The following is a 16,070-nucleotide window of genomic DNA, read 5'->3' as shown; positions in this document are numbered from 1 at the left end:
GTGTGGGGCTCAGTCTGTGATGATCAGTGGGACATCAGCGATGCTCAGGTGGTCTGCAGGCAGCTGGGTTGTGGAGCAGCACTGAGGGCTGATGGGAATTCAGTCTTTGGTGCTGGTGAAGGTGTTGTGTGGATGAACAGAGTCGAGTGCAGAGGGAATGAGATTCACCTGTGGGACTGTCCTCTCTCCCTGAAAAACCACACTGACTGCTCCCACAAAGAGCACGCTGGACTCACCTGTGCAGGTCACAGGAATATACTGAGAAATAATATTTATTTTTAGACCATTTTAAATTGTGTAATGTTGTTATATTCAGAACATTCATAGCTTTGAATGTGCTTGTGTCTGTTTTGACAGATTTGTCAGTGTCCTCTTCTCCTGCCACAACAACATCAGCTTCTCGTCCAGTTTCTCCTCCAGTGCGCTCAACATCAGTCTCTCCTCCACAAACTCTCTCCGTCCCCCCAGTGCTTGTGATTGTTCTGGGAGTTGTGCTCTTACTGCTCTTAGTGCCACTGCTTATACTGATTCAGCAGAACAGAGTGATGAGGAGAGGTAGGAGAGATCCAGAGACTGTCATATTGTGTCTTATTCAGTGTGTGATCAGTCATGTGTTGTGAACTGACAGCAGGTTTGTCTGTCTACACTCACAGCTCTCTCTAAGAGGAGACACAAGATGAAGACTGAGGCCGTTTATGAGGAGATTCAGCACAGATCCAATAACAGACACAGTCTCTTCACTCAGAGGGGTGAGTAACTGTTATAGTATTAGATGTGTAGTCATCAACAGGATAATCACTTTATACAGAGGAATGAGTGGAAGAAATCACAATGATTTATTTGTGGGACCTTGAGTGTTATTTGAAATCATAATATTAGTGTTGAGTGATTCAAAGGAAGTGTAGGTTTGGCAGATTTGTGATTGTGAACATCTGTTTGATGGTTCTACTCCATAACAGGAAGTGTCCTTTCTGGAGAACAGCATTCTGGGTATGAAGATGCTGATGAGCTTCTTTCAGGTTGGAGGACTTAAATATATTAATGTCACCTGCTAATAAACCCTGTTTACTGTATGTTGTGTAATGCAGATATAATTAATTAAAAACATTATAAAAACATTCACATAGCAAGTTTTTATATACACCATTCAACACATAATTTAGATATTGTTTTTATTTAGATATTCATTTTTATATTTTTTTATTAAAGCAAACTCTGCAGAAAGAGCAGACTCTGCAGAAAGAACCAAACCTGAATACCATAATGATTTCTCCAGCACTAAAGGCCCAACAGGTGAGTGACTTCAGCTGATGGGTTTCACTTCTTTAACCTTCTGTGCCTGTGAACAGTAAACCTGTTTCTGATTATAGACTTTAGTCAAGGTAGATAGCACATGGTATGCAGATGAAAATGAGGATGTGAGGGACAGACTTACAGTCTTAACAGTGGCATGTACTGAACAAAGGTTCTAGATCACATTATTTTCACAAAGTTTGTGATTACTGAAAGTCTTTGGAAAGATGTGTTGTCAGTTGAAGAATTAGAATGTTGATCAACAACAGTACGATCCACTGAACCCCCTGTACTTCTATCCCATCTTTCCCTTCTGTCCTGACTAATGTCTGATCTCTCTTTGTTTTTAACTCATTTAGAAAAGCAACAAATCACATCAGAGAACTATGATGATGTCATCACTTCTGGACTGAGACATGCTACAGGTTCAGTTCTTAGAATTATTTCTACACATTTTAACTCTATGTATGTATATTATTTTTATTGCATAGTTTCAATATCCAATATTTGTTCATTTGATGGATGCATTTCATTTTTCATTATTTTGTTGTAGATGACTTGCCAGAAAACTACGATGACGTCATCATCATACGACAATTCTCCAATGATAAAGCAGGTGTGGGATTCAATTTTCACCCTTCTAGATTGGAACAGGATTGGTCACCCCTGATATATGTCTATTTTTTCATGTAATTAATAATAGCCACATTTATATCAGAGGGTGTTCAGGAGGAGTATGATGATGTGAAGAATGTCAGAGAATATATGAGTGACATGTTTGGTATGTTATTAACACCTTTATTTAGTCTTTATAATAACTTTATAGGACCAATTTCTGTGGTTATGAAAGTTCAATTAAATTTACTTCTCTTTAAGTAATTTATTTATAAATTTATAATTTATAAATTTATTTCTCATTTTAGTGTTGTAGTGTTTTTTTATCATGCACTTTAATGTATGTATTGATACATGAATCATTCTCTTGTTTTCCAATAACAGACTATGATGATGTGGAGGAGGATCCAGGAAAACAGACAGGAGCTGTTTAACTCAAACCTCACACACTGCATCAGATCCTTTTAAAGCTTTTAAAGTTTTAGCAATCTTACTATATGTGTTTCAGTTGAAGTCTACAATTGCAATTTTTGACAGAAAAAAAAAATGCTTTGCTTTCATGACCTTTTCGAAAGGTGCTTGACTTTTTCCAGACGCTGTTACAGATCTTTTTTATTATGTATCCTTAAGAATTCGAGAGAACAAAAACCTGTCATTTTCTGACATTGAATGACTTTGTATAAACATAATTGTGTTGAGTTCAGATCGTTCATCATTCAGCTGCCACCCATCATTAATGGATTACAATATCTTCAACTTAATAGTATCATAATATGAAATATCAAAATATCATTCACTGATGGTTCTGTTAATATTTTGTTAAAGGACATTAGAATGTTTAGGGGACCGAGAGCTCAACCCGCTGCAACTCCAGAAAACACATGCAAATAGAAAAAGCACCAGCAAATAAAGAAAACATCTTCATCAGTCTGAGATCACATGTGCTGAAAATACTCACAACACAACCAAATAAAGAAACAGACCACAAGAAAATGACTTTAACAAAACAAAAAAGTATGTTTTTGGGGGGGAGGGTGGGGGGTATTTTTATTACCATCTGTTACCACAGTTGTACAAATACCATGGTTAAACTATGGTATGTAGTAAATACATGGTTAATTTGTGCATGGTTACCATGGTTTAACTATAGTAGCAGACATTAGCATAATCTTTCTTTTTAAATTAATTTAATATATTTTTAAATTTGTAAAATATTAATTTAATTTTTTTTTTTTTTACTGATTCATTCGTTCTTCATTTAACCAGGATATAAACTCATTGAAATTAAAATCTCTTACAAGAGTGACCTGCCTGAAAAAGCGGAAACAAATAACAGAAATATACAAGTTAACATAAAAAAAAAAAAAAACATAAACATGATGGGATACAATAACAATTAAAAGGTAATTAAATAAATGGTTTAACTTTAAGGCATCAGGCTTTGTGAATGTGGAATTTTCCCATCATACAAATAAAGTCCAGGACATCCTCCAGCTCTCTATTATCAGAAACCACAGAATGAAAGAGAACCTTAACTGCTGAAATGTTACATAGAAGAAAGAATTCAAGACGTAAAGATGCTGAGATCTGAAGACAGAATTTTTTATAAGGACAGAAAAAGAATAAATGTGAAAGAGATTCTTCTTCTTCTTGGCAAAAAGAACGGAGTGGAGAAAGATTTTATATAAATTTACTTAAATATTTCTTGCAGAGGTAATAATGATGAATCATTATAAAATAACTTATTTTATTTTATTATTAAAACAAAATTGGTTTGGGACTGCCTATACTTTCTGAAAATTAACATTTGGATAAAGAGCCAACCACTTTCCATGAGCTTTAAAAGATGAACCATTATTAGCAGTAACAAAGTTTCTCAAAAATAAGCTTGTAAACGTATTATCCATAATATTAACGCCTTTAATAAATAATCTAGTGATAATTAAACTAAAATTACAATATATTTTCAATATATTTTAGACATCATTAAAAATAAAAACTTATCAGGAATGGAATTTGTGAGAATAGTATAGTCCCATTTTGAAGTATTTATCACATATTTATTAATATAATCAACATAAGCATGCTTTGCTCTAGTATTCTCACACATTAGAAAATCATGCAGTGAGAAAGGAAACAAGAAAACTTCACCTAACAAGTCACAATATTTATCTCTGAAGTCTCACTATACATTCTTACAATGCAGATGTCCTAAGCCTGTAAATGATTGTTTAATGTTGGTCATTCCCCCTGCTTATTAAGCAAGGCAAGTTTATTTATATAGCACATTTTGTACACAATGGTAATTCAAAGAACTTTACATAAAAGAAAGTAAAATAATCATGAAGAAAAATAATAACAAAAATAAAACAAGCAATTTTAAAATTTTTAAAATGATTAAAACATTTACTTAAAATGAATTTAAATACAGTTAGAAAATGATTTTACATAAAAAACAGTGAAAACATAGTGCAATCAGTTCAGACATTGCACAGTGCTCATTCAATAAATGCACAGCTAAACACATGGGTTTTGAGTCTAGACTTAAATGTGACTAGTGTTGTAGCACATCTGATCTCTTCTGGAAGCTGATTCCAACTGCGGGCAGCATAGTAACTAAAGGAGGACTTTATATATATATATATATATATATATATATATATATATATATATATATATATATATATATATATATATATATATATATATATATATATATATATATATATATATATATATATAAAACTTCATATTCATTACAGTAGTGAATATCTGAACGAGAAATCTCAGCATATGTATTACAAATGTAAAGTGTTCATTCTGAAATCTTTGAATTTGAATTTGAATTTTGAAAATTTAAAGCACTTAATGTTTTAACTCCTATGGAAACTGTAGTTCAGTAAAATGCCATAGAATTTGTGCAGTCTTGAAGAGTCTGAAATAAATGTTGCTCAGTCAGGAAATAACATACACATCATTTAATCAGAGAAATAATGCTGACTTTGTAGAGACTTTAAAGACCTGAAGCTTTAGTGAGGTTGGTGTGTGGCAGTATCTCTGTGCTGCTGAGTGAAGGTTCATCATGACGGTCAATGAGGAACACTGTGTGATGATGACTCTGCAGCTCTGTTATTATATGATCGGTTTCTTATATATTATCTAGCTTTTTATTTATTTTTCTCTGTTCCTTTACTGTAGGCTACAGAAGAAAAAAAATCACTTTATCAGTGTAATGTAACATTTCAGAGCTCACGCTAAATGATGATGTCATTATTAATGGACAGCATTGAACAAGTTACACAGAACTGCATTAAATATTCATATTTTATGTGCATTAGTTTAATGGTATATTGTGTATATATATCAAGGGTTCTATAGTCTTCATAGCCAGCGCAGCACTGGTGACGAGAAGCTGCTAGAGACCTGAGACGATTCAAAATGTCGAGTAGCGCCGTTACATTGAAATACAATGGAAAAGTACAGCAGTGGAATGAACAATGTGTTCTGAGTTATGTCTGCTTTACAATGAAACACAAGCTCATTGCGACCGATTCCCCAGACAGCAAGCAGTTTCAGCCTAAAAATTTGGCCCAAATCTGGCCTGCATGGATTTCACGTGAGCCGGTTCTGGGCCGAAACTGCTTGCTCTCAGTTGTTGCTTATACCAAGCTGCAACGAACACATTTGTACATTATTTTCCTTTAAGCTATTGTGCGAGTTCACTTTAATACCGCGTGCTTTATATACATGTTGCTGCTGATTGGACTGCAGTTCTGACACACCCACCAAACAAGAGAAAACGCATCAAACCCCGTTGCACACCGGTGCACGCCGTTTCCAGGAAACATGTCGTTCAACACAGAAACCGTAGCAAAACGTTGCGCACCGTTTTGAACTTGAACATGCCCCAGGTGTCACTCTCTTACTTTACATATATATACAGCATATAATATACTTTTAAATTAAGACAGATATTTCAAATTGTTTTTTAATGTAATGAATATGTTTCTGTGATGAATGTGTGAATTTGTAGAAGACACACCTGAGAGCTATGAAGATGTCATGACGAGTGGACTGAACGTTGATCTCAACAAAGGTGTTTTACTTTAACTATATATATATATATATATATATATATATATATATATATATATATATATATATATATATATATATATATATATATACATATATATATACAGGGTTCTAAATTAACTTTTTTTGATCACCAGCCAATGTGGCTGGTAACTTTCTAAAGTTACCAGCCAATCAGAATTTCCACTAGCCATTTTTTTCCCGGTAAAAATAACAAATTATGAGTGCCACTGAATGCATTTGATCATTTTATTAACATTGTTGGCGTGAAAAACTTCCGTTTATAAACCGTACTCACGAATTCATAAACTGTTACCTTGGTTTAACAAATCGTGCCCACGAATTTCCAATCCGTGCGCTCAGTTTTTGTAAACCGTACCCTCGGTTTTTGAATCCGTACCCACAAATTCATAATCCATGCGCACACTTTCGCAATCCGTTCCCACGGATCTGTAAACCGTACTCACGGATTCATGCAGCAAGCTCCTGTTAACATACAGTTTTATTGACTATTATTATGTGGAATAGGTTTAATAATAATAAAGGAATAATCTTATAATAGCAACTGATTATTATTGTACAATAAACCTGGCGTGACTAACTCTGGAGTAATTTTTTCCTCTGTTGTAAATTGTAATAATATATAAGTTATTTTTTATCATTTTAATTTGTAGGCTAAATAAATGAGTACAAGAAAATAATTCATGAATTGCTTTATTTTTAAATAAACTTTGACAGTTTTGTAAATGCTTGTCTACAATTCTTTCTTAACATGCATGAAGACTTATTTTTCTGATTTTATTATACTAAGCTCCAGCCCCACCTGCCGGAGTTAGATGCATGTTTCACTGTTAATGTTATTAATAAATAATGAGGCCGAAAATAACATTGCATTCAGTTAGAGAGAAAAGGAGTGAAAACATAACCGGCATATTATTTGTTTTGCATTGCTTTTTACCCTTATTTTCTTTTTCTTTTTAGGTTTTTTTTTTTTTTTTTGGTTTTTTCATAAAATACAGGCGGCTGTGTCTTATCCTATTGGTGATTAATGTAATAATCACTATTAAAATACACGCTAAAAAAAAAGAAGACTATTTGTTATTATCTTGATAGATAAAAATAGCCACTTTGATAGACTCAGTGTATTTGGAAGACAAATTGGTATAAGTCAATTAGCTGATCTTTTTAAAGGACAAATTTCAGATTAATAAAGCCATTCAACTAGTTAATCTATTTTCCAAAGCATCAGGCCTACACTTAAATTTGAGTGTAAAGTGTGAAAGTTACTTGCAATTCATGGCAGCAAATTAGACTCTTTATGTAACATACCCATAAAAACATGTGTAAAATATTTGGGGATAACTATTACTAGAGATAGTAATCAAAGTGTCCAAGAAAGTTTTGTTAAAAATCTTTCAAAAGCAAAAGCAATTCTCAATAACTCAATAACTGGCTACAAAGAGATATCTGTTTTATTGACTAAAATGGAATTACTCTCCAGGTTCGTTTATCCAGCCTCCTCCTTAGCTATCCCACCTCATTTACTAAAAGAATGTAATATTGCATTGTTTAACTTTATCTGTAAAAATAAGCATCACTATATTAACAAAAATGATTTAGTTCACAGTTATGAAGAAGGGGGTTTAAATGTTATTGACTTAGAAATAATGAATAGTGTTTTAAAAACTCAGTGGTTAAGATAATTTCTTTGTAATACAAACTGCTTATGGTTCATTGTATCTTCTTCAATATTTGGGAAAGTAGATGGCTTGGATTTTTTGATTAGATGTGACTTTGATATATCCAAATTACCTCTTAAATTGTCTGCATTCCACCAACAAGTTCTCCTTTGTTGGAAAATAGCATTTTCTCACAATTTTAGTCGACACAAAACTTGTATTTGGAACAATCGTTTTATTTTGCACCATAACAAATCTTTATTATATGAAAACTGGTTTCAATATAATATTCTTTCCCTATTGGACATGGCAGACATTTATGGAAATGTTCTCAATTACAAGGGATTTCTTTTTAAAATATGGATTTGTCATCCTAAAGAGTTTTACAGTGTTGTAAATGCCATAGCAAAACACATGGTATTATTAGTAAAAGGGATTCTTTCACATTACTCTGTAACATTCTCTCTCCCGTCTCCTTGTTTGGGTAATTTGTTTATTAGAGATCATAAATTTAATAACAAATATATTAGAAATGTCTTCATTAATAAACTTTATCCAAATAGAATTAAACGATATTATGTTTTCAAAGAATTTAACACTAAAGAGGTAAAGGAACTGAGAATTAATTATCTTACCTTTCCAAGTCTCTAAAGTAAAAGAACTTCATTTTAAAATATGATATATACCCGTCTAAAGAACTTCTCAAATCAAAATTTGATATTGGAGAAAACTTTTGTCAATTCTGTGATAGTGATATTGGAACCACCGAACATATATATTTTTAAATGTAATTACTCAAAGTTGTTTTGGACTCAATTGTGCAGTAAAATGTCATGCGTAATTACATGGGTAAATCCCCTTGAATACAAACAAATTAAGTTTGGTGGGCTTAAGAAAGATTGCTTACAACATTACTTGGTTAACAACCTTTTTGATGTTGCTAAATACTTCATTCATAAATGCAGATTTCTGAAAACCCCTCCATCCTTTCCTCACTTTTCTGATGAACTTAAATGTTTTGCTGCTTCTCTTGATGCTCTTTCAAATGAAAAAGATACTGCAGTTGCCAGCTTCTTCAGTGAACTAAGTGCCCAATAACTACTTGCTACCCCTTGTAAGAAATTAGCTATCTATGATTGCTCTTTTATTTTTATTTTATTGTAAGGTTGTTGTTTTTTTATTATTATTGTTATTTATTTTTTAATCACTTTTTGCTATTTAATGTATTACATCACTATTACATATTGTATTTGCAACTATGTCTGCCTCGGAGAATTGTTAATATTGTTTATTCAGTACCTAGTTTGTATGTACATTTGTTTGTTTGCTAAAAAAAAAAAAAAAATCAAAATGAACACCATTTGTGTGCGGGCAGCATATTCGATTTCGCCATTCAACAAAACGCGCACCGGTACACTCAACATGGCCGCGCATTCGGTCGCTCAGAGGAATCATTTCCTGATTCGATTACTTACGTCTTAAATACTGTGTCAACAGCTGCTGCTCATCCTGCTCTCACTAAATATTCTCTCTTTTCTGTGCCCGTGAACAATGTGATTTAATGACATACCCGTGGACACTTTAAAAGAAAATAGATTCTCTTAATCGCTTTTTCTCCATATCATTAAGTATCTCAAATGCGCACACTGTGGATGTTTGGAGCACGTTTATGTGTGTGAGCCCAGAGGAAGTGTTGTGTGCTGTCAGTTCCACACAAGACCGCATGAGGGCGATAGAAGGTAAGATACTCTGATTTGCGTAAAAAAGTATAATATTTATTATTTTATTTTATGTATGTATGTATATATTTATATATATATATATATATATATATATATATATATATATATATATATATATATATATATATATATATATATATATATATATACGTGTGTGTGTGTGTGTATATATATATACATGTATATGTCTATACATATATGTATATATATATATATATATATATATATGTATGTGTATATATATATATATATATATATATATATGTATGTGTGTGTGTGTGTGTGTGTTTCATTTTATTTTTTATTATTATTTTTATTTTTTAGAGAAGGAAAACACTACTTTTCGTTTCTGCAATGCCTCAAAGAAGTTGGTGGGCAGCGAAAGCCCACTGTTTACCAGGTCTGGGGGTCTGTATGCAGCTGGAAGATCTGATGCAGAATCTGAGACTGATGACTGGAGACACTACAGCAGGTAACTGCAGTCAGATCAGAAGCACTGAAAACCACATTTAGATTCCACTGGATCTTTATTGTGATTATTATGCATGTCAGATTCAGATTATTATTAGAAGGTCATATTTCATGCATTGTCTGTAATTCCCAGAAGACAGTCATCAGACAAAGCAGTAACACTGGATGAGTTTATGAACTGTAAGAAGGCCCATGAGGTGCAGGCAATGTCTGAAGTTGTGGCTAGTTTGGCCAAATACTGCCGAGTCAAACAGGTAAAAATGATTGAAATGTAATTAGTTAAAAACAAACTGAATTTAGTCTTTTGATCATGTTTCTGCTTCTCAGATGATAGAGGTGGGTTCAGGGAAAGGCTACCTGTGCTCCTATCTGTCCATGCGGTTCAACCTGCAAGTGTTCGGGATCGACTCCTCCAGCACCAACACACATGGAGCTCAGGAGAGGAACAGGAAACTGAAGAAGTTCTTATCAGAAACCGAACAAAGCCACTAGGAAGCAATATACACAGCAAAAACTTTGAAAACAGTGATGGCATCAAAAACTTTATTACTGAGGAAAAGTAAAGCTTTGAGGCTCGAGCGGATGGCAGTGCTTTATCAAAACAAGTCACCAATGATTTATCTGCTTCAGATAATGCTGCAGAATGTCCATCAGACCTGAATGATTCAGATTCAGGAAGCAGCTTCCTCAGTATGCTGTCTCTAGACGTCACAGAAGACGTCTCTCCCCGCGTCAACCACAGCCAGCTGAGTCTGGAGGAAAGAGAGAAGAGGAAGAGAGAGAATCTGGAGAGGAAAGCTGGAGAAGGACGGGGGAACATCAGAGACGACGGCCTGTTTTCCCCTCTGACCTCATATGTCACCGCAGAAACTGAGCTCAAGACGCTGATCACAGAGCTGGAGGTGAAGAGATTATCCTTTTGTCCAAGGGAGAATAAATAAATAAATAATAATAATAATAGTAGTAAGAATAACAATAATAACTGTTGTTCTTATTATTTTTATTCTTATAATGTTTTTAATTAATTAATTAATAATTAGTAATACATTTTAGAATAATTTTATGAAAAATTGTGTAAATATGTTTAAAAAGTAAGGTTTAATAAATAAATATGAAAAATTATAATAAGAATTTTAAAATTCTAATTCTAAAAAAAGTACCAGGGCAGAACAATGTTTACAAAATATACAACAATACGATATGATTTATAGAATCAGTCATTTAATTCATTGTTAAATAATAATAATTATAATAATAATTATAAAATAGTTGTTAGTAGTTGTTAATAATAATTGTTAAAATAGTAGTAGTAGTAAGAATAGAAATAATACTAATTTATTATTCATTGTGAAATAAATAAAATACATATATTAAATAGAGATAATAAATAACTACAATGAAAAAAACATTAATTATAATAGTTATTTCTGTATTATTATTTTTATTATTATTAAAATGTAATTGTAATCATTTTAATGTCTACTATTACTAATATTATAATATACAAACATTGACATTTTTATAATTACAATTATACTAATTATCATCATTATAATTAATGAATAAAATAATTTGACATCGTTGTTTTTATAATGTTATAGCAGGAATTGTGGGTGGGGGGAGTGCATGTACAGTTCTCTCTCCACCTTCAATACCACGACTTAGGTGCCCTTGAGCAAGGCATCGAACCCCCAACTGCTCCCCGGGCGCCGCAGCATAAATGGCTGCCCACTGCTCCGGGTGTGTGCTCACAGTGTGTGTGTGTTCACTGCTCTGTGTGTGTGCACTTTGGATGGGTTAAATGCAGAGCACAAATTCTGAGTATGGGTCACCATACTTGGCTGAATGTCACTTTCACTTCACTTCACTTCACTTTAGTTGTCCAGCTGCTGGCTCTGATTATAGAGCTGAAGTTGTATCATTGCTGTTACAGCTCAACGAGACGCCTGTGATTATCCTAATCATGTTAATTAGGTGAAGTTGAGCTCAAGAATGGAGAGGGACTTGGATGTGTCCATAGCACATTATTTATGATCAATGAGAGATGGTAAACAATCTGTGTTGATTTCACTAAATTACCCTTTCTTTCTTTCTCCTTCTCTCTTTTCTCTGGCTGGTACCCAGGATGCAGTTCTGGTTGGTCTGCATACGTGTGGAGATTTGGCCCCCAGCACTCTGAGGATGTTCGGGGCCAAACAGGAGCTGCGCGCCGTTTGCAGTGTGGGCTGCTGCTACCATCTGCTCTCTGAAGAGTTTGATCACGACAGACAGGGTAAGAACACACACACACACACACACACACACGTGGGCAGATCAGTCTCTATTAGAACGGATGAACAAGTTTTCAATCAAGACAAGCTCTGTGGAAATGCATTTCTTTGTATAATATTTTTTCCTGCACTGTGCAGCCCTATACCTGTATTTGTAATAATAATAAAAGCAATAATGTATTATTATTATTATTATTATTATTATGAAAATGTGTTATTATTTTATAATGAATATTTTTGTTCTTGATTGTTTAGTAAATAAATAATTATTTCACAATACATAAAATATATAATGTTTTGTGTATATATATAAATAACACTATAATAATAATTATTACTCAGTGTATTCAGTGAACACATAATTATAAAAATTGGAACAATATAATATACAATGTAATTTAATTAATATAGTAAATATAATGACTGCAACAATGATAATAAATGTAACATGTCAACATGTTTTTGTAACATAATAAGTCAAAATTCTTATTATTATGTTGTGTTATTTTATAACAAATAATATATTGTTTTAGAATAAATAATAAATAGTTGTTTATTAAATTACTTAATCATTTATTATTATTATTATTGTTGTTGTTGTTGTTGTTTAACTGTAATTTAATTATGAGTTTACTAGTCTCTAAAACAACCCCATTAGGCTCAACTTACTTTTATTGTGTGGACAAAAAGCACTGAAACTTTTTTCAGATTATGTTCATAAAGAACACAGGTTTGGAACAACATGAGAATAATTAAATGATGACAAGTTTTACAGTTTTTATTTTAACTTGGTGTTAGCTTTAAGAGAGCATGTGGTTTCTCTCTGCCTCTTAGACACGTTCTCTTTGAGCAGACAGTGCAGAAACGATTCGAGTGCCTATAAAATCTGATATTTTGATCACATAATTACTGCGTTATGAAGCACAGCAGGTCTACAATAATATCTCAGTGTCTTTTAAAGCCTGCTGATCACATCACAGACCCTCGATTGCTGCAGGGACAGAGCTAAAACACAAGAAGTGTGTGCAAAAGCTGGACTGACATCACAAACACTCTTCCCTTCAACAGACTGTCTGTTTGATCTCATGAACTCAAGAAGAGTACAGCATGTGGTGTTTTCAGTCTGATGATGTCAGTGTTTTCAGGGCTTCAGCGGCTCACTTTACAAGCACATTTGTTCTGCAGAAGAAACAAAATCTAATGAAGCAAATGCAGTTTCATATGTGTCTCAAAAACTCTGTACGATTACAGCATGCTGTGCGTTTAAAGGTGAAGTGTGTCATTTCTGTGCTACTCACACCATGATTTTGCATAGAATTTCACTTCCATAGCAGAATGTATTTCTATGGTCTTTTCATTTTGACAGCGTAATACTCTTCCACGAAATCTCTTCTCAGGCCCTGCATTTCCTGACACAATTCAGAAAAGCCCCCCGCAATGTGTCCTACTTAAACAGAAAACAGGAAGTCCCGCCCACCAACAGCATTCATTAAGCAGTCGCTTATTTATAGTGCATTACTTTTGTATTTTCATAAAAAAAAAACCAAGCACTTCAGTTTTACATTTTTGTATTATAAAACATGAACTGAAGACTCAGTTTATCATCCAACAGCAGCTGGTCGCCTCAAGACAGTGTTAAAGTTCACTCGCAATGAGTCAAACCTTTTATAATGAAATCACTGATATTGTTTTGTACACTGTCCCTCTCTCAGGCATTTTTCTTATGCACAGCTCATTCTGTATCACAAACACATTTTTCAGGCCTGTGCTGGACTCTGGATCCTGTTCAGTTTGGCGTGGTTTAGATTAGTATGATAGCTGGAGTAAACAGTGTTTGTCTGCACTGAATAGACCTCGAGCCGCAGTGTGGGTCTTGTTTGAATGACACGTTTTCGACAGGTTCTAATCCCAAATGTTTGGTGATTAGTTTTAAAATGCAATAAAAATTTTGGGGGTTGTTAAGATTTTTACTGTTTTTGAAGGTCTCTCTACAAAAATACAATAAAAAACTGTAAAAGTGTGAAATATTATTACATTTTCAGCATCATTACTCTAGTCTTCAGTGTCACAAGATCTTTCAGAAATAAGTTTAATATAGTGAATTGTTGATTTATAAACATTTATTATTGTTATCAAGGTTAAAAAAAAAAAAATATATATATATATATATATATATGTATATATATATATATATATATATATATATATGTATATACATAAATGACAGTTTGATGGGAAAAAAAAGTTCAAAAGAACAACATTCATTTGAAATAGACATTTTATAACGTTATAAATGTTTTTATCAATATTAATGCATCCATGCTCTCTTCAAGTATAATTTATTTTTAAAAGATCTTCTGACCCTGAAAATTTGAACAGTACTTTGTTAAAACGTAAGCTGTACAGTTTTTCATCTTCGTGTTGTTCTGTGGTTGTTGTTCAGGGTGTGTTGATGGTGTGTGTGGTTTCCCTGTGAGTCAGTATCTGAAGGCTCAGGAGTGTTTCTGTGGTCGAAATGCCAGGATGTCAGCGTGTCTCGTAAGTCTGCCTCACACGTCACAAATAACATCACGTTGCCCACGCATCTTCAACCACATCCTTTGCTTATTAGCTGATGCATGTTGCATAAGGTTTTAACTATAAATACATAATCTTTTAGGTGTTTTAAAAAAAAACATTGCCAATAAGCTGAAGGCGACCATCAAATCATGAAAATTTGAGTTATCACTTCTTTTTTATCAATTCAAGCTTTTCACTCCCCTCTCAGGCTCTGGAGAGAGTGTCTGCTGGAGGAGGGGTGAGTATCTGATTGTGTCATGTGACTCATGTATCTTACAATATTCACTTTTTTGATTAGAAACTCATTTCCACTGCAGGATTTGCAAATAAAGACTTCAATCTAATGTGACCGAGGCTGTTTGCACAGCTGATTGTAATGTGTTGGTCAAACATGAATGCCAGAATGAACAGCGTATGCACCTATGCATATACACAGTGCTTCCAAATTCAACTGGAAGCACTGTGTATTTTAATTTGAACTATTCTCTTTTTAAAAACGATTGAAAATACAGAGGTGAAACAGTCAGCATGAACAAACTCTTTCTATCTTGTGCATGTCTGATTGTTTGGATGATATAATTGTCATGGAAAATATGACACAATCTGTTTTCAGAGTTGCCACAAATGGTACAAACATTTCAAATGAAATAATTAAGAATATAAATAAGTAAGCAAACATAACCAAGTAAGCATGCGTTGTCTAAGTAAAGCAAAATCAGCTTTGAAATGTAATCGTGGTTAACTTGGTTTCTTGTCTGTTTCAGCTGCCTATGGAGTCACTTTTTTTATCGGGCCGTCCTTCATGTTATTTTATGAGATTGCTACAGCAAATCTTCATGGTTTAAAGAGAAATATAACCAAATATCGGTTTTTCAGAAAATAAGTATTTAAGTAAAATATTTATTTAAAATTGAAAATTATTTTACTCTCTCTCTCTCTTAATCTATCTCTCTCTATACACACACGCACACACACACTATACTTTTATTAATTTACAGCACAGATTATATAAATAGACATCTAAATACATAAACTTTTATGTATTTATTATGTATGTGTGTATATTATGTCAATATAAATGAATAAGTATATGAAGTGTCATTTCTTAATTAATATTTTTTTTGTAAAATTATGAATATATATATATATATATATATGTGTGTGTGTGTGTTAATTTTTATTTAATGTTTTTTTGTAATATTTATTATATATGTATTTTTATGTATTTTCTTGTCAATATAAATTAGTACATTAATTTTTTAATGTTTTTTTTTTTTGTATTATGTGTGATTTGAAAATCATTAAGTCTTTGTCTTGTTCTCTTTAGATATCTATGACTACTTTTT

The 16,070-nt window shown here is 32.8% G+C and overlaps 1 protein-coding gene and 1 pseudogene across 1 annotated transcript; both read left to right on the top strand.

Moving 5' to 3' along the window:
• The first annotated feature begins 70 nt into the window (after positions 1-70).
• LOC113068087 (antigen WC1.1-like) lies at positions 71-2,774 on the top strand. The gene is made up of 9 exons (XM_026240676.1): positions 71-244; positions 358-555; positions 654-749; positions 960-1,019; positions 1,210-1,293; positions 1,653-1,718; positions 1,847-1,909; positions 2,012-2,074; positions 2,293-2,774. The coding sequence occupies exons 1-9, from the start codon at positions 133-135 to the stop codon at positions 2,340-2,342; spliced, it is 792 nt and encodes a 263-aa protein (XP_026096461.1). The 5' UTR covers positions 71-132; the 3' UTR covers positions 2,343-2,774.
• A 6,493-nt stretch (positions 2,775-9,267) lies between these two features.
• Positions 9,268-15,714, top strand: LOC113068619 (methyltransferase-like protein 25; annotated as a pseudogene).
• The last annotated feature ends 356 nt before the right edge of the window (positions 15,715-16,070 follow it).

This window comes from Carassius auratus, chromosome 4, assembly GCF_003368295.1.
Source record: "Carassius auratus strain Wakin chromosome 4, ASM336829v1, whole genome shotgun sequence".
Lineage (NCBI taxonomy): Eukaryota > Metazoa > Chordata > Actinopteri > Cypriniformes > Cyprinidae > Carassius > Carassius auratus.
The sequence above is the reverse complement of the archived record's forward strand: the minus strand, read 5'-3'. Positions and strand labels throughout refer to the sequence as shown.